Here is a 26,614-nt window from a genome sequence, read left to right on the forward strand (position 1 = left end):
AGTCCAAGAGAAAATTCTTGGAGGGGAAGGGCAGGAAGGTCACACCACACCATCAACAGTGTGGTAACGTGGCCTAATTCCTGCAGTTTGACCCATTCTCCCTCCAGGGACTCTAGTCTTCCGTGTCCCTGTACCCCAAGGAATTTGGGGGGACTACAGTGAATAAGCCAAAAATAAACAGGAGGAGTGTTTTTAGTATATCAAGAACCCTACTCTGAAAATGCCAAAATAAAAGATACACTTGATGACTTTGAACAACTCTTTGTCAATGGAGAAAACAGAATCCATTGTGAAAATCTAAGTTGAGATAACTCCCGTTCTCACCAGCTTCTTAGTTCTTTGTAAAATCTTACCAGGAAAGGTAGGGATCATCCTTGGAATAAGTCGCCTAGAAGGAGGAAAGTTTTAAATAGAAACAGAGCTACAAAATTGCTACTATTCCACCTCCTATGAATGAGTGTTACGGGGGTATCACTTCCCCCAGCTCAGCACCAAGGGCTGGAGAAGCCCTGCCCAGGCGACTGCAGAGGGTACACACACTTCTGGCTCACAGCATGCAACTGCCTGCCCCAAATACAGGGGTTATGGACTTGGAAGACCACAGATTCCTCATCCAAGGACGGGATGTTATGTTACAAAACAACAGAGGTTCCAGAAAATCTCATATGATATCCACCCAGCGATGTTCACGACTGGAGAAAATCAACTCCTGAGTATCTACGAGACACTTAAGAATGTCCGAGAAGGCTTAAAACTGCAGGAGAAGGTAAATGATGGAGGGAAAAAAAAGACAGAAACAGCAGGACAGAAAATTTAAAACATATGAGGTGTAAATCTGGGTTGTCAAGAGCTAAAATTACAAACAGGAGAAAATAAAAAGGATTAGCCAGAGACTAAGAAAAAAAATTCCAGAAAATAAGAAACACAAAGACAGGGGCCAGCCCCATGGCTGAGTGGTTAAGTTCACACGCTCTGCTTTGGCAGCCTGCAGCCAGGGGTTTGCCAGTTCGGATCCTAGACACAGGCCTATGCACTGCTCATCAAGCCATGCTGTGGCAGCATCCCACATAAAAGAACCAAAATGACTTACCACTAGGATATACAACTATATACTGGGGCTTTGGAGAGAAAAAAAAAAAAAAAGAGGAAGATTAGCAACAGATGTTAGCTTAGGGCCAATCTTCCTCACCAAGAAAAAAAAAGGAAGAAGAAGAAGAAGAAGAAGAAGAAGAAGAAGGAAAAGAGCAATACATAAAAAAAGAAACACAAAGATACACACACATATAGATGGATAGATATAGATCTATACCTTAACACCTGTCATCTAGTATACAATAAATAAGTATTGAAAGTATGAATAGAAATGATTTTCAAAACTAAGCATAATTTTACATCTTTTAAAAAGCTGAAATCTGATAATAAGAAATATGAAACATACTTACTGAGATGTAAAAAGTAAAAAATTAAAGGAACTAGGGTTAAGAATTGGCAGGAAACAAAGAAAAGGTAAATGTTTTGAAACTAGTCCTACTGAGTGCCATCAAAGCAGCCAAAGGAGTGATTCTTACCTACTAAGAAAGTTCCTCACTGGAGGCCACGCTGCGCAATGTTCCATCATCCAGCCGAGGTCCTCAAATTCACTCCATAAGCCGGTGGGAAGCGAAAAAAAAACAGCACAGGAGCCTCCAGCTAACATTGGTTGAGTTTCTGTTATTTTCTGATGCTTTTTTTCCCCAAAGACTTTATTCTTTCCTCTCCATCACCATCTCTTCCACCACTGCATTTGATATCTCAGGCTTTTTATTATTTCCGTAATTATGTTCTTAAAAGCTACAGGTAAGTTAGGCTGAGATTTGACGAGTAAAACACTAAAGTGTCTTTCATAATATTTCAACTAGATAGCCACTAACAACCTCAAAAGACTCCTTCTGTTCCGAAGATTCAATTCAATTCAACAAACATTTATTCAGGCCCTCTCAGAAAACGTTTTCAGGAAGGAAGGCTTTCACAGGCTCTACATCCTCAGCCCAGTTAGACGAGAGGAGTATCAATTCCTCAGAAGAGACTCAAATCCCAAGGTTTTGTGTTTGTTTGTTTCCTCAAATGAGTTCAACATTCTCCCTAAGTACATCTCATCTCCCAAAACACTTCTGATTCACTTAAAAAACAATTATTTGAATAATAATTATAGATCAAGGGTGGAAATGAGCACTTCCTAGAAAGCAAATGGCCCAGATACAGCAAAAGACTTAATTTGGATGAAGACTGACCACACAGTTCTGCCTCGAGGAAATTAACTGGCAAATAATGGGACAAATCATTTGCTCAAATCATTTAGATCCAGGCACTGTTCTAGACGCCTGGGATAGCAGGGAAAAAGCAGGCACGGTACGGGCTGGTGTTTCCACTCTCCTGTGATTTACTAAATCTGATTTAATTCACCCAATAAGGATGTTCCTAAACCTTTGTGCGTAGATGGAAGTTTTCTCAATCAAAATACATTTTAAATTGCCAAACACGGCCCCACTGTATTTAATAAGCAATACAGCTGCTTCTTTTGCAAAAGAGAAGATTTTGGTGGAAAAATGGCCATGTCAAAGATGACATTCATTTATGTCTATAAAAACCTCAGTTTTTTGCATTTCAGGTTTCTAAAGAACCCTGCAAAGAGCTGAATAAAACCAAACCAGGGTGAAATTTTACTTTTAAGAAATTATTCTATGGAATTTTCTTAAATATTTATAGGACTGTGTGCTTTTCAAAGATCAAAAAATGTGCTTTTTAAAAGATCAAAGTGAATTTGGATATAAAGAGAAAATATCAGGCCAGTTCTTACGAAAGAAAAGCAGAAAAATGGAAAGCAAAAATCACTTTTTTTAAAGATTATTTGTTCACTGTGAATTTGCTAGATATACTTCATATGTATTCTACCCAATAGTGGACTCAAATGTTGGCTATTAAATATACCCATTTATTCTGCATCTTGCTACTTGCTTCACTTGATTTTTCTCTCCAAATACAGAGTAAGAAAACCCAAAACCATATGCATTTGTACTTTTCAAACTGAAAAAATGCAAAGAATTCCTATAATTCTGAAAGAACTATAATCTAAACATTAATCTTAGGAATATTAATCGACAATAACAAAATATTAAAAGAATATTAATCTTAGCAATATTGACAGACAAGTTCAAATATAAATATTACACATGTAAATCAGGAAAAGTTTGCCAAGGTATATGCATAAAGATTTTTTTTAAAAAAATAAGCAAAAATTGAAAGAATTCTAAATATCCAAGAGTAGGGAACAAGTTAAAGATGTTGTGACAAATCCATGTACCAATTCTATTCAAACATTAGAGAGTGGTGCTCTGAGCTTTCTTTTATCTACAGGGAAGACATTGAGTCAGAAGAATAACCAGATGAGCTGTGACCAGATGACCAGGCAGAGCCTGGAGACACTGCCAACATTCAATCACTTATTCATATCAATAGGAACTGTGCAGCCTTAAGAGAAAGAAAATGAAATGCAGTATTCCATTAAGTGCAAAGATCTTTAGTGTATATAGAAAAGGGATTCACCTATCTTAAGAGCTGAAGAAATTCAAAATCCAATCAAATAATCAATCTGGGTAGGAATTTGAGAGTTTTCAGCACAGCGAAGTAATCTTCAAACTGAACCCAGGGATGTGGGATACATGATTACTCCCTTTCTTGAAGTGATGGAATAGGGTTCCGTGGACTTGATCTACACGGCCAGAAAGAATCCAGTCTTGGTCCCAGCTGAAAGCACTGGGGTTTGCGCAGCCTTAACCAGGCCAGGAAGACAACTGCAAAATGTACATGGGGAGGGACTGCCACAAATCATGTGGGATCACATAATTATTTCACGGTGGAAAAACATCTTTCAAACACGGGAATATCTGAAATTAAATATAGAAAAGTGGGCTTGGCCTAGTGGCATAGTGGTTAAGTTCAGAGGCTCCTCTTGGCAGGCCAGGGTTCACCGGTTTGGATCCCGGGTGCAGACGTGGCACTGCTTATCAAGCCATGCTGTGGCAGGTGTTCCACATATAAAGTGGAGGAAGATGGGCAAGATGTAGCTCAGGGCTAATCTTCCTCAAAGAAAAAATATATAGAAAAGTTTAAGAGAATCAAAACCATAAAATTAATGCTTTTCTGCATATTATGTACATATAATTAAGCAATTAATTTCAGCACTGGAACAATTAAGAATTTAATCTTTACCATATTTACATATTTATAAATTTCATTTATTAGATGTATAAGAATTACTTAAAAACATATACAGGTTTATCAAGCAGGTAATTGCAGTATTTAAAGGAAATCGAATATATTAAATTTAGAAGCTCAACTTAAAATCTTTGAAACTACCCAAATAATTAAGTTTGTAAAGGATACTAATAATTCTTCAAAGATTCTTAAATGTGATTGTTAAAATCTGCTCGACTTAAAAAAATAAAAATGTCTATAAGTTGCACTAGAAAGATTAACATCTGAACCTGTAACTTTAATAACTTGAATATTAAATTCTAAAACCAAAGAAAATATCTGAAAAGCCTTCTCTTCACACAAAAATTACTCCCAAGGGCACTAAACATTTTATATTTAAAAAGTGACACAGAAACACATAGTATCAAATGAAAAGAGCAAACAAAATCAACATGAATTATGATGAGAATATTCACTTATAGAAAAATATCTGGTAAGATATTCACCAAAATGTTAACTGCGTTTAACTCCGAGTGGCATGATCCATTTTGGGGCTTATCTGAATTTCCCACCTTTTCTGCAGTGAGTGGGGCATATTAGCTTCGGATTACTGCTGTAACAAACTACCACAAACTTAGTAGCTTTAAAAAACACAGTTGTTCCCTCAGTTCTGGAGACAGCAGGCCCAAATCAGTTTCACTCAGCTAAAAGCAAAGGTGTGGTTCCTTCTGGAGGCACCAAGGGAGAATCATTTTTCTTGCCTTTTCAGCTTCCAGCTTGAACTGTATGGCCTGGTTCATGACCCCTTCCACTCCAACCTCTTGTTTCTCTTGTCACATCTCCTACTACTATGCTCTAACTCCTCCTGCTTCCTCTTACAAGGACCCAGCGTTCCTTGGCTCTTGGCCCATTTCCTCCACCTTCAAAGCCAGCAACAGAGGATGGAGTCTCTCTCATGCTTGGACTCTCTGCTGCTTTTCAGTCTCATCTGTCTGACCTAACCTGGAAGATTCACCACTTTTAAGGCCTCATGCGATTGGATTGGGCCCATCCAGATAATCCAGGATCGTCTTCCTATCTCAAAATCCTTAATTTAATCACACCGGCAAGGCCCTTTGGCTGTAACATTCACAGGCTCCAGGGATGGGGGTGTGGACATCTCTAGGGTTATTATTCAGCCTATCACATGTTGTAATTTTATAATTTTCAAAATAAAAGAAAAACAATTATTTAATTGAAGTATAAAAATTATAATCTTCCATGTGGGGAAAATTCTAAACAGAAATGATTATACAAAATCAAGTTCCTTTTCACGTGGCTTTAGACCCATTGACGTGCATTATTTTTCAGGAGCCAGTACACTTAATATTATAATTTCTGAACCTATAATTCTTAATATTATTCAACAGTATAGTCATCAACAGAAGCCAAGTGTAGAATAATAAGTATAACTCATATATTGGCTTCATCCAGGCTATGCCTGGGAACATCTTAAGAAAACATAAACTACAGCCTACACATTGTTACTGTGGGACAATCTAATTTGCAAAATTTTATTTCCCTCATTTGTCTACTTGTTTTTAAATATGAAACAAGTTTTCTAAGTAGTCAGGGGCATTTGTGTGCAATTTCTCTCTTTTTTGCTAACATGTTATATTTGTTTTCCAGATCAGAGAATAAAGTACAAACAATAAAGTACAACCTGAAACCCGAACGTTATCCCTCTGCATCTAAGCCAGTGTATTTTGCCTTTGTGATGGTTGCCAAGGGTGCCGAAGCTTCAAGGCAGGCCTTTCTGTTTACTTATTTGAATTAACAGAGGTAGTATGAACTACCAGAGTACGTAAAATTATTTGCTGTTTAATACAAAAGAATGTACATATCTATCATAGCATCTTGATTTACAGTGATTGGTTGGAGAAAACAGAGCTAAAATTACTTTAGATAGTAAATTCAAAGTGAGATCTAATTAAGTAGTTTATGAAATCAACTCTAAATGTTGGTTGTCTTCTCATCCTTAAGTTATACAGAAACTTTTGGTCAAAGGGGTCATTGTAACCAAAGTAAGGTTTTTAGTTGTTTTTGCTTTTAGTTTAAGACTCCATTTAGAAAAGTCACTCAAAGAGAAATGATTAATATATGTAATCTGATGACCCTTCCTATGAAATAAATTGTAAGTGTAAATTTTGCTTTTTATATTTAAATGTATAAGGGTTTTGGACCAAAAGGTAATAAAACGTCTGTCCTAATTAAGATTTTTCTTCCTGTTTTGTTTGTTGTTGTTTTAACTTAAAACTCCATAGTTTTTATCAGCGAACATAAAATTTAAAAGAATTCTAGGACAAGAGATATAACTTGGGACTGTTCTGGACAAGGGGGCATATGGTCTCTCTATTGAACTTAGTGTCCTGGCTCAACTCCACTGCATTAGTCCATTCTCACTGGATCTTCACTTTTGCTCCCTATTCTTCCCAAAGAATTGAATAAAAGCAAAGATCATGCAAGATCTAGTCTTTTATTCTTTGAAAAATCCATGCAAGCTATTGGATTTATTTAAATATTCTAAAGATCTACATCCCAGATGACAACAGCTCATTTCACATCGGTAGATGAAATTCACATCTGTCACAAGGAAGGTCATAGAGTCTTCCTGTCTAGGGGATACTCTGAAGCTAACCAATTATTTCTCAGCACCAGTCATTTGGTAGAGAATTAGGCATGAGTGATCCACTTTACTACTCCTTCAACAACAACTGATGCCCTGTGTCCTACCAGCTAAAGATGAGTTTTCTCAAGATGAGGCTTATAAGGCATAGTACTTGACTAGCAGACGTCTAGTAAATTCAGACTTCCAATGCAGCTGGACAGGTCTGCTGCCTTTCTGTCCGCCAAGAGACTATCAGGGAGTCATGTCAAAAGAGAATTCTCTTTGTAACTTGCCCAGTGTATTAAAACTGCAAAAGTTCCAAGTATATCAAAGAGAGGCAATAGTTCAGGTACCTTTCCAGTCCATTAGGAACAAATAACCACCTTACCACATGCTTCCCAATAGCCATTCAGAGCAGAAACCCTTAGAATTTAATTGAAGTAGGGATATACTTTAGATCAAATCATGTCTACCTATATATACAACTACATTTTTGTAAAGCCTAAAGATAGGACAATTAGTCTACAAGGGAAGCGTTGGCCTCAGCCCTGTACACAGGCAATGCAAAGCAATGCAAGCCCATTTACAGTTGGGACTGGAGAGCCCTACTGGAATGGAAAGAAAACCTCCACGTGGCCTGTGATTGGTCATTCACAAGTGGGAGTAAGTTTGCCTTGGGTGGGCTCATCCATAATTGACCAAAAATAAACGAACACACGTAAAATTTATAAAAAGAGAAAACACATTTGCACAGCCTGATCCTTAGTATACAGGCGCTCTAAATACTTCTCAGATGAAAAACAACCACTAAAAGGTACTTTTCTTAAGCACCCTTAGTTATTTGATCAGAATCTGCTCAGAATCAATGTACTAGTCAAGAAGAAATGATTCCCTGATTTACACTGGGTGCTAGGATTCTTTATGCCCACTAATCTCGAGTCACACTGATCAATACACGGTCTACCATAATCGCTTCTTCCACAACATCTCTGCGTCCACATCTGATCGGAAGGAGGTGTGAACCAACCCAGGCCAATTTAATCACAAAGTGATTAACTGCTTTGGATAAATAACAGCAGTGTCTGGAAATTTAAAGATGAGCGAGGACTGGCTATCCCCACATCTTCTTACCATAGGATAATGAAAGCAAATTCTAAACCAAATTCTGCTTCATAGATATTTATTTTAAAGTATCTACCCATTAACAAGTAGATACATTACAGTTCATATGACTCCTCCAGGGCAAGGCACGTCTCTAAAACACTTTGGGCAATCCCATCTCTGTAATGGCCCTAATATCCCCAATGAGAGTCTATTTTTAACATCCCTTACATTAATTATCAATACCCGGGGTGGGTCTCTTGGCACCGATAAGAAAAGCCTTATTAATGGTGGCCTCCAAAGTGACTAGAGTTCTAGCTGACCACTAACTGGGATGTGAATTCCAGATGAGGGAAGCCTTCCAGACTGAGGAATAATTTAAACTAACATACAGATAATATCACACTGTGAAAGCTGAAGTGTTTTTAAGTAAATTTCAGCGAACCTAATAGGAAGTTGAACACTTCCCCCTCCCCCACAACTGGGTCATTCCAAACTCTGAGTACAGATCTGCGGCCGGCCCAGCCCTCTCTGTTCTTAGGATTCACTCTAGTGAAGTGAATAAAGAATTGGGGGGTTTGCTTTCCACTTAGTAGCTGTGTGACTGGAGATAAATGATTTAACCTCTCTGCCCCTTAGTTTCCTCATCCTTAAAATGGAGAGAAATTGACTATCACATAGAGATACTGTGAAAATCAGAGATGACAAATGAAAAGCAGGCGAGACACAGACAGGCACACAGGGGAAAGGCTGGAAGCTTTTGTTCCTGGAGCCTTCCCTCAGCGGGCCCGTTACCGTGAGGCCCTAGACCCTTGCAGGCCATGACCCAATGCTCCCGGGACAAGCTCTTCCTAAAACTCTCAGTGAAGGCAGCCGGGAGCTGCTCCTTGAACCTCTCATCTGTGACACTCTAAAAACTTCCACAGAGGACTGCTCTGCTTGTAAAAAGCCACCTCCTAGACCTCTCCCCACAGCTATTCCAGAGTTATCTAATGGGGCCATTCCTGCTAACTCAATCCACAGGTCAGAGCTTTGCTGTCACTGTCCTTTTCTGCCCTCAGGAGCCACTAGTCTCACAACGACACAGGCCTTGCCTACTGTAGCCTGCTCGAAGTCTATTCACCACCACTGATTCAAAGCCATCCCCAGAGCTTAGCTGCCACCCCTCCTGCCCCCCAATTCCTCCCACTCTTTCCTGCTTTTGACAACAATGAAAGCTACAGCTGTTTGCCAGAGACTACCACTTTTGGTCAAGGGGCCTTGGCCTCTAGTGAACTGTTCTGAGGATCTAACTAAACTAACCAATCTCTAAATAATTTCAACCCTCCTGGTCACACACGTTCTTAGCTGCAGCCTTCCATATGCAGGATAGAGACCAAACCTTTCAAAGACGCTGAGGGCAGAGACCATACGGATGGTTCAGCATAGACAGCAGACCACACCTTTCTGTCAATGGAGAAACATGCCCCTGTCCCACCTAATAATCTGCTTTCTTTGGCAAAGAAATCACCCAAATTCCTCTTATTCCCTATGCCAGATGCCCTGGAACACTTATGGATGTTCTTCCTTGAAGGATGGCTGTGAATTCCCGGAACTCTGAGAAGGATGCAGCCACGCTGAGGTATTATAAGAACTGCTGGTCCCAGTCAAGGGGCCCTACCAGACCACAAGCCGACCACCACTTCTGAACAATCTGAGGAGTTAGACGAGGAAAAACAAGGTTCACGGTTAATTGATAAAAAGGCTGAGACACAGTGTCATGAATAAATATTTGACCAGTGATAGATGGCCTAATTCAATCAATTAAGTTGTCTGGTACTTAATTCAAGCACCTGAACTAGAACGGAATCCCTGGTCTCTCTCTCGCTATAGTTATCCATTCAAATCAAAGTGATATTCCGTAATTATCCAGTAGTTATTACATCATTAGAATGACTGATTTAGACAACCTCAGAAAGGGTTTTATTTTTTGGTATGTCCAACACTGACAGTTTAAAAATCTTTATTAACACTTTCACCTAATGGTTAAATCTTTATTAATGATTAATGGAAAATATTTTGCACCTTAAGAAAGTTTGAAATTTGCATCAAAGTAAATCTAGCTGAATAAATTTCAAGCAAAAAATACTTACAATCAAATGGTTTACATTTACAAAAAATACACAAAAAGCAAACTGAATTAATGGTATATGGACTTGATATTTGAAAACATTGTGGTTTTATTTGACATGCAAATGTTTCTGTCTGTGACATATCTTACCAAATTAGGCTTTGCTTATATCTAGGTTCTTTTTTCCCCATGGTTTATGAAAAAATAAATAGACTCAGATCTTTACTTCACATATTTGATACTCTTATAATTGTCTGCAGAGCCTTCGATTGTTAATAATACCAATTATCATGCACATTCATACCTTTTGCTCATATTTTTCTTATCAATTTCATACTTTTCATTCATTTTATAACATATATGTGAAAAAGGTGGCTGCTATTAGAGAGAGAAGTATTCAGAAATTTTTGCAATTATGCCTAGATACACGCAGTAAATTCAACAAATTCCTCTTCGATCAGTGGCTTAGTCAGAATAGAAGCCAATGAACTAGTCAAGGGTACATAAATTTTTTTTCTTTTTCACCAAAATAAGTTGGACAAAATTCCTGCATGATTGCACATTTAAAAATCTAATCTTCATATCTGCCAACATTGCTAAGCTGCTGTATCAACTGTCTAGCTTTAGCCAAATAAAAGCTTTTTGCAACTTTGGAAGAAACTTCTATACAGGAAACTGTAAATTTGGACAGACGTAAGTGTGTTTCAATATGTGGTGTTTTTATACCAATTCTTACCTTTATAACCATCTAAATTATATTATATTCCATAACGGCCACAGTGGCCATGTAATTAAAGGCTTTGTTTATTTAATTATCTGTTTTCTGTGTGAGACTAGAAAGACAGAGTAAGAGACAGTATAATGTGGGTTTCTCTGCTGCCAAGTAACTTCAAGCAGTGCTGTCATTATTGGCCTTTAATGGTACAAAAATATCTGATTGACAATATCAGAGGACTTCCTAGGGGGAATTTCACATATTCTTGTAGAGGGAAAAGAATTTTGAATATATGTGAGCAAAATAATCATTTTCTCTGTATCTAAATACTATCAATAGAAAGAGAAAAATTGATGCTTTTCTTTTCTTATTGCTTTGTATTGTTCTAACATATTCCAACATTAAAGAAAGATTCAAGAAACTGAAATCTCATTTTCAAAACGTCTCTAGAATAATGCTTGGGAAATTAAAAGGTGAGCCCTATCTTTAAAAACACCCTACATTTTTAACTTTCTTTTCACATCTAGGCTTAGATCTTTCAGACGGACCAAGGTGACTATCAGAGGTCAGAGGTCAAAAGGATTAGTTATCCCCAACACAAGAAACAAAGCAACAAATATAAAAATAGAAGAAAGAACTCTCATGTTATGATCAACTCCTATGGAACTGCCTCTTTATTTTACCCACTTCTAATCCAATCTGAGTCCAGCCCCGCTACCTTGATCATTATACTAGTTTCCTGGTATAACCTGAGAGCTTATGCAATGATACCAGTCTAATACACACATGCATACACGTTTCATGTAATTATCAATTCCATTTTTCTTTAAAAGATGGATGAATAATTACTGACAGTGGTTGTCTAAAGGTTTTGTAATGGGACGTGGACTTCCATGAGAAGTAAGTGGTAGTTAGTGAAAAGATAAGGAAAAGACTTAGGATTGACTTAGCCAAACTGCTAACTCAATTGTTTCCTAGTAAAATTACCTCTCATTCCAATATAACACTTCTGCATGTGTACAACCAACTATGTTACATTAGCTATTCATCAGACGTAACAATCTGGCAAACAACCTGTAGATGCTAGCATAACAGCGGAACACGATCGCCATAAGTCATATCCAAGCGCCTTCCTCCTCATAACAAGGGTTATTTGCAAAGGAAATTTTGATTTCAGTCTTGAGGACCAGATTTGGGAATCATTATGTTGCCAAATGTTGCACCGTTACCTATATTATTTCCCTTTTTTTATCAAATGAAATATCATTGAAGTTCCCCTGGCAAGCAAAAAGGAATTAAATCAACTTCTTGTCAAAAATAATAAAAAGCAGTGAAGATGTGCTTTACTTTTATCAGCATATGTGTTTTTGATTTAGCAATAATAAATTACTCCTTAGGGAATTCTGAGAGGGTAAGATTTGAGAGGCAGTTTCAAAATACAACTACTCCTAAGATTTGCCCTATTACAGAGGGCAGAGAAGAAATAATGCTACCAGGCCATTACAGCCACACTGCTTTTTAATACCACAATTTTAATTATATTCTGAGATAAGAATAAGATAATAAAGTACATCCCTCTTTTGTTAACAAGACAGTATGCTAATCTGTATAAAACTTTAGAATATCAATAATCCTATTTATCATGTATCTATTCACCAGGCAGTATATTTAATAACACCATTTTTAATCTTCAAAGTAACCTTAGATAAGTCACAACCATACATTCATAGGCCTACAAATTTGTATTGTCTAGTAAGGTCATTAAAAGTCATTCATGCATAAATTAGTGAAGATCTATACACAATCACCTCACCAAGAACAACAAAAAAAGAGTCATAATAATTGGCAAAATAAAGTTTTAAATCTCCCTTAATAGTTATGATAGGAGTCTGGTTACACGGAGTGACACAGTCAACAACTATGGGGCAAATTTTCAAACTTTATTAATAATTTTCCAGCCCTACCCCTAACCCAAGCCCCACTCGCACACACACACATACTATGGTTTTCACAGAAAATTCTTTCAATTTATCTCAACCTGGATCTAAAGGTCCAAATTAATTCATACATTTGTCAAAACAGTCAATCATCCAATTCTTCCCAGGCCAGAACTGTAAAGCTTAATGTCTTTAACTTCAGGGGCTCAAAGGATATTCTTCTTGTGAAAACTAGTGGCAAACAGTACACACCTATAAGATAAGGTTTTCAGTTCTGTGTCTTGACAGAAAAATGTAAAGCAGAGTTTCTCTTTTGAATTATGAAATACATAATGAATGAGGCTGCCCTTTTTGCAGTCTACGCTACAAAATATAAAACAATACTTCAGCATCTGAAGGCTGCACAGGAATAATGAGGCTTTTAAAAATACATATCAAAACACACTTAGACACTTAGATAATAGACATATGTATATACTACATGTATATATATTACATAGGGATTACATATATACCAAAATATAATCTTATACTACTAAACTTGAAAAGAAACTGAAGTTTTAAATATTCAGTATTAAAGTTACATTACTTCAGAATCAATTAATGAAATGATAAATTCTACACTTTCTCATTAAGTCAGAAATCAATAGACATACAATAAGGACAAATATAAAATGAATAAAAAATATACACTAAGACCCAAACACCATCATTAGCCTAAAAAGATTTTGTTGTTCCACAATGTTGGGCTGGTCCAACAGCTAATTACTTCCAACTTTCTCAATCTGGTAGAAGTAGAGTGGCTAAAATTAACAATAAAGGTAAAAATGACACTACAACTGTTAAGATAACAATTTACAATTAAGAAAGTGAAACAACTACAGGCAGAGCGAAGCTGCCCTAGAACGGAGGCACTCACCTCTATTTCTCCTTTAGAATTTAGCCTCATAAAAATCCCACTCTTTAGTTTCTTTGGTCAGATAAATGACTGTGCAAAGAGAAACCATATGCCAGTCTTACAGATGTTATTACTTCATTTAAGTAAATTCAAAAGGGAAATATGAGTCATCTTTCTAATAAGATAACAGCCAAATGAATGGACAGACAGACATTCATATTAATTGCATCCCACATCCCTAAATTAATACTGCTGATTTAGAAAAAGTGTGCGTGTGGTGTGTGTGTGTAGATAGATAGATAGATACATGATGTATTATGAAACCACACTAATTCTTCCTTTGGAATACTGTTCCTTTCTTCAGAACAATTCCTCCTTAGTCCATATATTCAAGGTTCTTTGATAGTAGAAAGTAACAGTGTTTCAAAGTGAAGTCAGTTACTGTTATTATTTTTTTACCCTGCAGAAAACAATAATCATGAGTGCTAACAAACAGAATACACAACTAGCCCCTCAAGGTTACATGCTTGCAAAATCAAGAAATAAGCATAATATAAATAAAACCTTAGGCTGACACTTCCAAAAAAGAAGGAACTAATTACATCTTCTATATTCATACATTGTTACATACAAAAAAGCAAGCCTAGATTTTTCATCTAAACTAAAAGACAAAAGAAATACTTCTTTAGTTATATAATTCAATACATACTTAGGGTACATTTATCTTAAAAATATTTTTGCTTAATTACCATTAAAATATTTCAAGTACGATCATACGTCTGCCACTTTTCAAACCTACACAATTAAAGAAAAACTATACTCTAAATTCTAAGTAATAACAATGATAACTTAAAGATGAGTTCTTCAGGGGCAGGATCTCTCTTACTCAGCCCTGTACACCTCAGCAGCTCATCCCACAGAAAATGGCCCATAAATGTTGCTGGAATCAACTGAATTGTCAACTAATACTTCCAAAGATTTAAGAAGTCTGATCTCTGTTAGTATTCACAGAACTCTCAAAGAAATCGTATGAAAACCCTTATAACATGTCATAACACAATGAATGTGGAGAACTCAGAAAACCAGGAGAACGGCTGCACGCTCAACATGATTCCAGCCTACACAGTAAACTGGAAATGACTTCAACTTCTCAGCTCTCTCCTAAAACATTCATTCTCCAGCCCCCTTCTCTCTCTCTTTCTCTCCCTCCCTCCCCCTCCCCCTCCCCCTCCCCCTCCCCCTCCCCCTCCCCCTCCCCCTCCCCCTCCCCCTCCCCCTCCCCCTCCCCCTCCCCCTCCCCCTCCCTCTCTCTCTCTCTCTCTCTCTCTCTCTCTCTCTCTCTCTCTCTCTCGTTATCCTTCTTCAGTTGCTATCTTCAGAAAGTACTTCAAGAGAAGGTGAAATAAGGGGCAAAAAACCTCCTCCCACTGCCCTAATTCCAAAGTGACCCTCGCTGCCATTTCTACTGTTACAAAGCAAACATCCCTAGGATCCCATGATGGACACACAGCCCTCCTAATCTTGTTTATGCCTGGGGTGATAATGTAGCTCAAGACAGATGCCAGAAGATAGACAGACAGACAGACAGACAAATAGATAGATGCAACTTCTCCTGTCTTAACCCACCATCCAGTAAATATTTATTGACAGCATCCTATATATGAATAACTCTCCAATCCACATGTCAAAATCTAACTGTCCCTTTGCCATAGCCTTTAAAAAAAAAAGTGCAAGTGAGATCTTTGCCTTGGCTCTGCCAAGCAATCAGATTGTTCAAACTCTTCTTTTAGAGACAGAAAAATGACGAGAGTAAATACAAAAGAAAAAAAAAGGAAGGGGTCGCCTTGTAAACCAGTCCACAGGGCCAATGATCGTCCCCTTCCAGTATCTCCCCAGGTCTCTCCTCGAGAGCTTGGGTTCAGGTCTCAATTAGCTCATGACTGAACTCCAGTTTTCTTTACGCCATAAAATTTTTGGCATCCTAAAACCTCTTCCACACAGCAAATCCATGTTCCAGGTGTCCTTGGTTCGATATCTCTGTGTAGATTGCTGAAGCTTCTCGTAATCTGAGTTCACTTTAATTTCAAGGCCTTTTCATAACTGTACTCTCTTTCTCTGAACACTCTAGACATGACCCTCAGACCAGCTGCGCTCCGTGGGCACCTGCTACCCCTCTCCCTCTGCACTCACTTTGCTCCCTCCATGTAACATCCCTCCTGGTAGCTGCTGAGATAACTGGAATCCAGCCTCCATTCAAAATCCCAATCCCAAACCTCTTGAACCATACATGTTTCTTCCCATCCTAAACTTCATCAAGGTGTATATGTATGTATGTATGTGTGTGTGTGTTTTAAAGCTGGTCCAGAACAGTCTGCCCATACTAATTTGACCCAATTTGAATATTCCCTGTAACTCTATCACTTGCTTTAGAATTTAGGTAAGTTAAAATTCTATACAATGCATTAGCTTTTGGAGAAGTTTTATTATACATTGTTTATCTGCTTATCCAGCATTGTTCTTTAATCAACTGGTCCGCACCCTAATGGAGACTGCTGCAGACTACCACTTCCATTAAGGAAGTGCCTAGGAGAGCGCTCCTGCTTGCCTGCAGCAGACAGTCCTCAATATTGAGGAGGACGAGGTGCATGATACAACTTGTGCCAGAATTAGACAAATTTTGTCATATACAGGGAAGTTGCAAAAAACTGAGAGTTGCATGCAATATAAAATGTCACACTATTCAATACACAAAAATTCCTGGCACTCACTGCTACCTTAGTCGGGCCTCCAAAACTTTTACAACTTCCTGTAGACTCCTGATTTTTCCCTAGGGCTTTTCCTAACACTCCTGTGCTCAGTGCCACAATTCACAACACTCAGGTTTAGCAAACTCTGTTCCAAATAGTTTAAAGAAAGCATTAACGATTATTCAAGTGATCTTTTACAAGGCAAGTACTAGCCAGTCCTCCAGGATTGAAATCCAGCACCTTGAGAGACCTCTCTCCACCCCCTAAACCCTGGCAGTTTATACTCAGAAGACTGGCGCCATAGCCCCTCTTCTTTACTCTCTTATCACCCTTTTCCGTGCGCCATCCCTCTGGATGGCTACAGAGACGACCTGAAATTCAGAACTGCACTATAAACAGTGGTGGGCCAGCTGGGTCTCCTCCCGGGGTGGCCTGGCCCAGATAATGGTCCTTTTTCCAACCCGCCTTTGGTGGCCGCTGTCCAGAGTCCCAAACTTAAAGGCACAGCCAGCCTCGGGGTGCTCCTGGGCAATATCTCTACCTTTTAAATGTTGGTCCCCCTTCCCGTCGCCCCCCCCCCCTTAAAGGCCCCCTCTCAGTGCCCCAGGGACGAAAAGCAAGAGGGCTGCAACTTTCAGATTTTCCGTTGAAAAATTTGCTCCCATGTTCACATAAATGTGGGACTAAAAGACGACAAGAAGGTGGGTAGTTGTGGTCTGGTCAGTTGTTTTCACAGCTGGCCAAGTCCATCATCCTCCCTTAAAAGCTTATTTGACAGGTGAGAAATTCCTCATCTCCAGATCATTCCAAAGAACTCCTCAGCATCATCTGAGCTGGGAGAGGGGCCTGCAGGGGAAGGGAGTGGTGCTGAAATCGTGCGGAGCGTGTCCCGGGGGGAACTCTGGTGCAGGAAGGAGGATTCCGGCGCCAGGAATGTGCTGGTCCAGGGTCCAGAGGGAAGAGAGGGGAGAGCCGGGAAGTCTTAAGGGGAGGGGGAGGCGCGACGAGAAACGGGCAAGATACCTGGAAAAGTCCTGAGAGGGATGGAAATGGGTGAGGAGGATGCAGACTGGAGAGCAATGGGCAATACAAGAAGATGATGGGGCCAGGAGAGACCTGGACAACAAGGGAGCGCAGTGCCTCGGCTGCGGGCGTCCAACCTCGGCCGGTGCCAGACCCTCCCGAGCGCCGGCGAGGCTGGTCCCCGGCGGAGCCCCCGGAGCCGGAAAGTTGGCGCGGCGGGGAGGCGCCGGGCTCGGGGCGGCGGGGCGCCTTACCTTCTGGTCGACGATGGAGCAAGCCATCTCGCGGACGTGCGCCAGGCTGTAGTCCCCGGACGAGTCCTGCAGCAGCAGCACCGGCTCGCGGCTCAGGCCGATCTGCAGATGGAACGAGATGCCCCCGGCCGGGGCGGCGACGGCAGCCAGGAAGGGCGCGGGCCCCGGCCCCGAGCCCGGGACCAGCGCGGCCGCCGCCGCCGCCGCCGCCGCCGCCGCGGGCAGCAGCGGGCTGGGCGGCCGCAGGACCGGCGGGGCGCTCATCGCTCGCGGGCGCGCCGAGGGCCGCAGCGCCGGGCCGCCGCAAAGTTTGTGCCGCGAGCCGGGAGCTCGTCTCTCCCAGGGCCGAGGCGGAAAATAAAAACTTTCCGGAAAAGTCCCCGCGCGGGGGGAGGGCGAGGGGACGCGGCTCGGGAGGGGAGGGGCGAGGAGGGGCGGGAGGAGGAAAATGGCCGAGGCGGGCGGACCGCGCCGCGGGGAGCGCGGGCACCGCGCGGGAGGCGCCGCCGCCGGGGAGCAGCCGCCGCGGCGCGCGGGGCCGGGCCGGGCCGGGCCGGGCGGGGGGGCGCGGGGCGGGGACGGGAGCGGGGAGCGGGGAGCGGGGAGCGGGGAGCGGGGAGCGGGGAGCGGGGGGCGGGCCCTGCGGGCCACCTCCCGGCGGGCGCCGAGCCGCAGAGCCGCGGCCGCAGGGGCCTCAGGGTGCCCGGTCGCCGCCCCCTCCGCCCGCGGTTCCCCGAGCCCGGGCAGGACCGATCGGCGGGGCGCCGGCTGGACCCCGGTCCCGGCTGGGCGGGCTGCCCGACCGCGGACGGACGGACGGGGCGCGCTCCTCCGACCCGGAGCCGCGAGCTGCCGGGTCCCCACGGTCCCCTCCACCTCTTCCAAATGCCTGGGGACTCCGCACTGCTACCTGCGAGGGGACCTGTGGGGGACCCCAGAATAACGAGCCCTGCGGTGCTCCGTGGGTCTTACCTTCGGAGCGTCAGAGGAGGAAGAAAAGAGAGGGTCCTCGGAAACCCGCTGACATCCCCGCTCCTTCTAGGAGCACTTGGGATTGTTGCCAAAGAGGGCAGGAAGCCAATCCACGGAAATGTACTTAAACCTGTGTCTACCTTTTTTGTCTCTCTGACACACCCTGATACCCAACCCCACCCACTCCACCGCAGCTCCCAAGGCACCAGCCACACGCAAGTGGCTGAATTCAGAAGACGATCTCTTCCGAAAGGAAAGGCACCGTCTCCAGAAAGGCAGGAGGAGGTCTGCTGTGGCCTCTTTCCCTTTACCTTATGCTCTGTGTCTGGCGCTTCTTCTTCTGGAGCCTCAGAAACTGCTTTCTTTCCTCTTCCATCACTCTAAAGTCTGCTTTGCAGGAGTGGTGCTCCCAGCTCCACCCAGCGCCACCACCATCACTGGAACCACCATCAAGATTGGGCACCATCTGCTCTAATCTGGGCAGTTGTTTCTGGTTGTTGTTGTTGTTGTTGTTGTCCTGGCGGGGGCGGGGGCAGTGGGGGTGCTTCCCACTTTTCAGAGATGAATTCTAATCTCCTCCCACCAGGGCGGGCTTCGTGGGGGTGTGACTGTGCAGGTGACAGGGCCCTGACCTCAAAGGGCCCTGCTTGGTGGAATGCTCTGCCGCAATGATCTGCTACCTGTCACCCTCTTGGAATTGTTAATAATTTTTCCATTTTGCAGTGGGCCGGGCAAATTATGTAGCTCCCTTCTCCACCTCCCTTGCCCCTCCCCTTTCGCTGCACGAGAATACACACACATACCCAAACAAACCAAGATGCGTGTTTCCTTTTGTATTGGGTTGCATTTTACTGTATTTTGTTCTATTTATTCGTTTATTCATTATGTATTTATGTATGTATGTATGTCTTGACTTCTGTCTCTGGTGCAGGACAGGACATGACAAGATATTCTCCTCTTAGCACCTCCTTCCCACGGCCAGTAATAGACCCTTGGATGTCCCCAGTGAGCTTGTGCTGTTCCCTGCTCTAGAAGAGACTTGAATGTCTTCTCTCTGAGTTCGATGGTGTCAGAAGGCCTACATGGCACTTTCCCTGCCTGCTTCCTTATGAAGTGGTTCTCTTCGCCCATGGGAGAGTGTGATTTTCCTAATGGATCAGATGCAGCAGGGCCAGAACTGTGGAATTATTCTTGATGCCCTTCTGAATTCTCTAGGAGGCTTTTTTTTTGTAATGTCAGGAAATGTATTTGATTTTCTTTTAAAGTTCGAATAAAGGCAGTTTTCTCGCAGTTTCCTATTACCAGGAAAAAAGTTTTCTGGTCAGTTTACCAGGAACTTACAAAAAGCGAGTTTGCCTGAGGTTCAGGAGAGCTGAAGACATTCATGTTTTGCAGATACCACAGTGATATGCTGAGGCCTTCTCTGCGCCGGATGCTAAACTGGCACTGGGTATGCAGCTGTGAGGTTTGACAAGGTCCCGACCATAAGAAATCACATTAAAAAGGAAAGCAATAAATAAGATGATTTCTGATAATAATAATTGCAATGAATAAAAATAATCCAATAGTAATGAGACTGACTTTTGGGGAGGGTGGTGGGGAGTGGGGCACTCTTGGGAAGCGGGGAGGAGAGAAGATTTCACTGAGTTTATTTGAGCCAAAATCTGGGTGATGGGAAGGGGCCCGACTTAAGGAGATCTGGGGGAATGACACTAGGCCTAGAGAACAGCTGGTGCAAAGAGCCTAAGGCAGGAATGTCCTTGGCATTTTCAAGGCACGGGAAAAGAGGGGCAAGTGCGTGAGATGAGATCACAGAGCCAGTAGAAGCCAGACCACAAAGGGGCTGGAAAGCTATGGTGAAGAGTTTTTGTTCCATTCTCAGTGCACTGCTGTACCATTGGAAGGCTTTAAACCAGGGAGGGATAAGATTTAATTAGCATTTTTTTTAAAAGATCTCTCTCTGGCTACTGTGTATAAGAGAAGAGAGTCAAAGCAGAGACACCAGTAAGGAGACTTGCTGCTGTCCAGTTTGAGACATTTGTGGCTCGGGCACCTATGGTTGTAGTAGAGATTCTAAGAAATCGAAAGATGCAGGGTCTATTTTGGAGGCAGAACTGAAAGTCTTGCTGATGAATCAGAGGTTTACAGGGAGTGAGAGAACAGGGGAGTTATGAAAGACTCTTAAGTTTCTGACCAATGAGCCTGATGGTGATGCTGATGACTGAGACAGAGAAGGTAGGGAGGAAGTAAGGTTTAGAAGAAGTAAGATTTCTACTTTGACTATGTTGAGTTTGAGTTGCCACTAGACATTCAACCCAGAAATAACAACTATAGCTGAATATTTGAGCCAAGAGTTCAGGAAAGAGATGAGGGCCAGAAATACATTTGGAAATCATCAGTGTGGAAAAGATGTTTCAAAGTGAGATTAGATGAAGTCTCTAGAGAAGTCTGAAAGCACTCATCAGTTATATGAGACTTACAGGAACTTACATGTCCGACTTAGGAAGAAAGTAAGCTGTGTAAATAACTGCTTCTTATACTCTGATTTCTCAATAGTGTGAAAGATTCCTGTAGGGTGTTGGAAATAATTGAGAAGGAAGCAGGGGCGGAGAATCCTAAAGAAGCCCTGGAGAATTACAATTACTTTTAAGAAGCTGATAAATTACTGAATGCAAAAGAGTGAATAAAGAGAAACAAGAAAAAGAAAAAAAAAATCTCAAAATCACTGGAGCTCCCCATAACAAGCAGAAAATTCCCGTGGAATTGGTTATTACAACTTCTATAGTAGGCGCCTGAGATCTGAGAGTTTGCCGATTGCTCCTCATTTTTGCGGAATGACGAAAGAATGGACAATAGATAATACCTGAAAGAAACATGGTATGTATCTCCAGTGACTTCCAAATTATACATAGAAAGCTTGAAGGATTTGAGAGCATTCAGTGGTTTTAATCCCTTCTGGATGTTTGAACTTTGGAAAAGAAAACAGGACATAGCAGGCAAATAGCTGCTCGTATAAATTACGTTCATGAAATGGGATTTCCTCTTTTGAATCATGGCTCACATTACTGGAATAATGGACTTCTGGCAGTGGATGGAAATAGCATCTTAGAAAGAAGGTTCAATGACTAATCAAGACTCCACGGCAACGTGATCTGGGTACGCAGAAGTAGGCAGAGGTACTTACAACAATTTCCAAAGATGAATGCTAATCCTGTAGGATATTCTTCAAATTAAATTGGCATTTAAATTCTCAATATAAATTAGCATTTAAAGGCACTGAGAAGTCCTACAAAAATTTTATTTCATTTAACCCACGACTTTCTAGACATTTTTGACCTCATAACCCCTCTCGTTTTGCTGCTGTTGTTGCTTATCATGTAGCATATCTTAACATTTCACATAGCAAATGTTCCAGGGAACACACTTTGGGAATTGGAGTACTATATGACAAATGTAAAAGAATTTAGGCTAGAAGTTCAAGGTAAAGAAATTGCTCGAATAATTAAAAGCAGATACTTTGAAGAGCATGAATGGCAAAAACAGATGCATGATATTGGGAGTGTCCAGTAATTCACAATTTAATAATCAGAAAGAGGATTGAGAATAACCTCATTTGAATGGGAGTCAGTCTAGAAGTACTATAGGCTTTGTCCAGATAAAATGAAGAGCAGAGAAAGAAAACTGAGTAGAAACATGCAATGTTATGGCTGAAAGGATCCTGACTCCTAGTACAACCATTTTACAGCCTAAGAAAGTGAGGATCAGAGAAATTGTATACCAATGTGGAAAGCAGATGTATGAAAGAGAATATATGGTCCCAAGACGTCCTCCTTCTTATACAATTGAGCACTGGAAGTTGTATGCATGGGGATAAAGATGATGGCTGGCTGGCTGGCTGGCTGGCTGGCTGGCTGGCTGGATGGATGGATGATAGATGATTAATGTAAATGATAAATAGTTTATATTGTTGTTTTTGTTTGTTTAAAAGTGTTCATAAATTATAGTCTGTAAGATCGGGTTAAATAATGTCACAAAACTGGCACAATAAAAAATTAAGGTACTAATGGAGACATCAATCATACAGACATCTTCCAAAAATCTTCTTCTACTGAAATCTGAGCATGTGACAGAATGTTACCTTATCTTGCAGATGATTTCATGGAAAATAAAAGAGAAAAGAAATGAACTTGTGAAGTTAATTTTCACCAAAAGAAAAATGATTTGTTCTTTAAGAAAGCAGATTTCAAAAATTCAAAGAAAAAACAGATATGCTCTTAGAGTCAGAGACCCCCAAAAAGGATAGACGGACCTTAAAGACAAGCTTTCAACTACAAAATCACAAATGATCCCAGTGAGGAATAAACTCGATGCCAGTGTGACTACACTTTAAGTTCTAGATGAGTGCAGATCTGCAAAGAGAATGAACGAAAATAGACATATGTGAACAAGAGTAAATAAAAATAAAGGTTATTTTAAGCTAAAAACAACACGTACTAGCTATGTGTAAGAGTGTTAAATTTTTAAATACCCTCCCTCTGTATAATTAATTTATAGGCAAAACTTGAATTTTTCATTGTAATTTTTAGTTATGTGAGTTTAAACATTTTAATGTGCTTATTGAACCTTGTATGTCTTCTTTTTTGAATATTATATTCTAAATTCTTTATGTGTTTTTATATTAGGATATTCCTTTTCTGCATATTAATGAATAAGAGGTTGTTATATGTAAAGAATGCTATTCCTTTGTTAAATATAAGAGCAAATACTTTTTCTCATTCATCTTTTAATTTTTTAGGGGTTATAGCTTTCAAGCCACTTTGTAAACATCTTTTCCTGCCTTTGTTTATATTGCTTATAAAGGCATTCCCTAATCTGATCAGAAACATATCCATCTATAGTTTTTATTTTCCATTATTACTCTTAGTATTATTTTGTTTCTTAGGAACTTTAATCAATCTGGGAGCTGAGTATATGTATTGATTTTTCAGACCCACTTTTTCTAAAAAGTCAGTTGTCTTGGCTATTGGAGGACATTTTATTTGCTTTTATACTCATCAATGGGCTAGAAGAAATTGATCAAGTTTCCAGTCTTTAGCTTTAAGTTTTTAAAAGTACTCTTTAGGCTATATTTCTCCAATTTTTAAAGTCATGACCGAACTTAAAAATTTTTTGTCCAAAATATTGAAGACTTTACTTTTTGCACACATGCAAAATACCTACATTTACATTTCCGTGTTATACCCCCTTTTTTTTTAGACTTGATTCTCTAAACATCATTCCTTCTTGGACAGTAATAATTTTAGTAATAACTTCGACTCTGCTGTTATAATAAGAACTAAAATTTGCTGGCTCCAAGGTGTCATGAAATTTGCTCAGGTCTTCTGTAGCAAACAGACTGAAGCACTTTTTCCTTGGACCTCGATATACTCAGAAGGCTATTGCTGAGAGCTGCCAAGTCGAATGGTGCACATCAGCTTTCATTAAGTCAACCCAACATTCAAATTCAGAAACCATTAACAGCAGCACATTAATTTTTTTGTAAAGATGCAATTCTTCTAATCCTATTTTCAAGGCCCATTGGCTTCAGGGATACAAACTTTTCCTCCATTCTTAGTGGATCTCACTTATTGTCATAGCCAAACATTTTCCAACTATGACTATCAAATCCATCCCGTTAGTTGATAATATTCGATAACCTAAGTTATTCTCTTTAGTGCATGTCATTTTGTGAGACTTTGCCTTCTTTTTATTCAGTATGTTTTATAAAGCACTGACTAAATTTTGAAAAATTAATAAGAAAGAAGAAAGGAGGTATAATCCAAAGTTACTTTTTGGGTTCCTTCCTGGAAAAAAAATATTTTTGAGCTGAAATTTCTTGTATGTGGTTTCTAATGCTTGATTTGGAAAATGAACTTTTTAAGGGAAAGAATCTGGCAGATTTATTTCTTAGTGACATAACCAGGAAAAATAGTTTTAATAGTTTAAGAAAAAATAATTTGCTTTTCTTGGCTTAGAAAAATTTTAAATGGTCTTATTTCTGAATTCACTTATTACTATAAAATTTATAATCCACTAGGAAGAAAGCCTGCATTATTAAAATGAGATCACTTATATGAAGTTAAAGCTATATTTTATCTAATCCTCTTGCTGCATTTTCTTTATTAATTCTTATCCTCAAACACACAATCCTAAAAAATCATGTTGTTTCAACCACAGTAAACCTTCTTTCCCATACTTTACTATTTTAAAATTGAATTATTTACACATTTGATCTCATATGCATTCAGACTAAAAATCTCTGCCTCACATAGCTTTAAATAGAATATTTACTTCTTGAATTAAATATTAATTTTATACTTATTTTAAATACATAAATTCTTTATATATATTATACATACTTTTTATAAATATGTTTTGTTTTGTTGGTCAGTCATCCAGACTGTCTAGGAAAACTGAAGTCCTCCTAAACTGAAAAAAAGAGAAAAATCATTAAATTTGAGACTTGTTTCAGAATGTATTCAAGCAAACAATTAGGTATTTACTCTTTTAGATGAAAGAAGAACATTCTAGAGTACCTTAACCTTTGCGCTTTGCTGCTGTGATTAGATGCCCAAGCTGACAAGTGTAGATAATGGGATCTGACTGCTGGTTCATGTGTCCGTGCCACAGCGATCCCACCAGTGCCCGACACATCTTGTCTTCTCTTTATTTTATTTCAATACGTGTTCATCTACATCTGACCTTGCAAGGTGAACTTTTAAAAAATTTAGTTATTGAAATAAATTTTACTTGCTTTGGAGAAATAAAACAATTTAAGTCACCGACGAGGAAGATTCATTTTATTCTTTATTTCCTTTACCAAATACATTTTCTTTGTTTTTATACCGAATTTTAAATACTTTGCAATTAAACGATAAATCATTTATGTGGCTTTAATTTATGATTTGCCACCTGTGTCCTTTTCAAAAAACAATAAAGCCGTTTTAACAAATAGAAAAATTTTTGTCAAAATAAACAAGTAGCACAAATATCTTGACTAATAGCCACGATTTCTGCCGTAAGATCTAGCTCTAACCTTCTTCACAACCAAAACAAAAGAAGGAAAACTATACATTTTCTAATTCTTTTTGTCTCATTTTACACAAAAATTTTAGGTAAAATGATCACAGCTGTCCATATTATACAAGGCGGAGAAAAACACTTGATTTCCACTCTCAGCTTCCTGATGGCAAGACTCTTGTTTCCCTCACCAGAACACAGCAAATGCTTCTTAACGTACTTTCTGAATAACTGTTCATCTACAGTTTAAAGATTAAAAATTTTGAAGATAGCAGAGTTTTATATCTACCCTGTTCAAAAGCTCAAGTCACAGAAACCAACTCTGAATCAGACAGACACTTCCTTGTGGGACTCAGTGAGGTTCTGGTAAGTTCTGGTCTTGTGATCCAGTCTGCCTCAGTGACAGTGAGCTCTCCTGCTCAGATAGGCGTATGGCACTCCCTTAGGGCTATTGTTCCAGCGCCTGTCACATGGTATTGATTTTACTTGCATCCTATCCCTGTGGGAACCATTCTGTCATCATCTCCACATACTCCTCCTCAAGAGTTTCCAGAACCAATTATTATACCTGGAGTAGAATAAGATGCTGCTACTTGGTAACAGTTCAATGATTGTTTACTGAATGAGTGAATGACTCTCGTTTAAAATGCTGCCAAAAAACTGGACAGCATAATCTAATGGCCTGGCTTCCCCCCAAATCAACTACCTCAGCTGTGCTTCTATTTTGGAATAACATGTATTATTCTTCTTCTAATTGTAAAAGTAATACATATTAATCTAGAAAATTTGGGAAAAAATCTAAATTAAAATAATAAAAATCATCTATCATCTCTTAACTCGAGTTAATATTAACCTTCTGTTCTCTTCTGTTTTTTCTGTGTGAGTGTGTGTGTGGGATCATATTAAAAATAGTGTTTG

At 40.0% G+C, this 26,614-nt stretch overlaps 1 protein-coding gene across 2 annotated transcripts in view; it reads right to left on the reverse strand.

Moving 5' to 3' along the window:
- Window positions 1-18,161, reverse strand: part of PRKD1 (protein kinase D1) — a 286,730-nt gene extending 268,569 nt beyond the window's left edge. Inside the window, exon 1 of one of the 2 annotated variants that reach the window (XM_070628547.1) lies at window positions 17,666-18,161. In XM_070628547.1, the coding sequence (XP_070484648.1) occupies window positions 17,666-17,929 (264 nt within the window). In that variant the 5' untranslated portion in view covers window positions 17,930-18,161. The remainder of the gene's footprint in view (window positions 1-17,665) is intronic. The other variant, XM_008521900.2, reaches the window with a different exon arrangement.
- Between the last annotated feature and the right edge of the window lie 8,453 nt (window positions 18,162-26,614).

Source organism: Equus przewalskii, chromosome 1 (assembly GCF_037783145.1).
Source record: "Equus przewalskii isolate Varuska chromosome 1, EquPr2, whole genome shotgun sequence".
NCBI classification, from domain to species: Eukaryota; Metazoa; Chordata; class Mammalia; order Perissodactyla; family Equidae; genus Equus; species Equus przewalskii.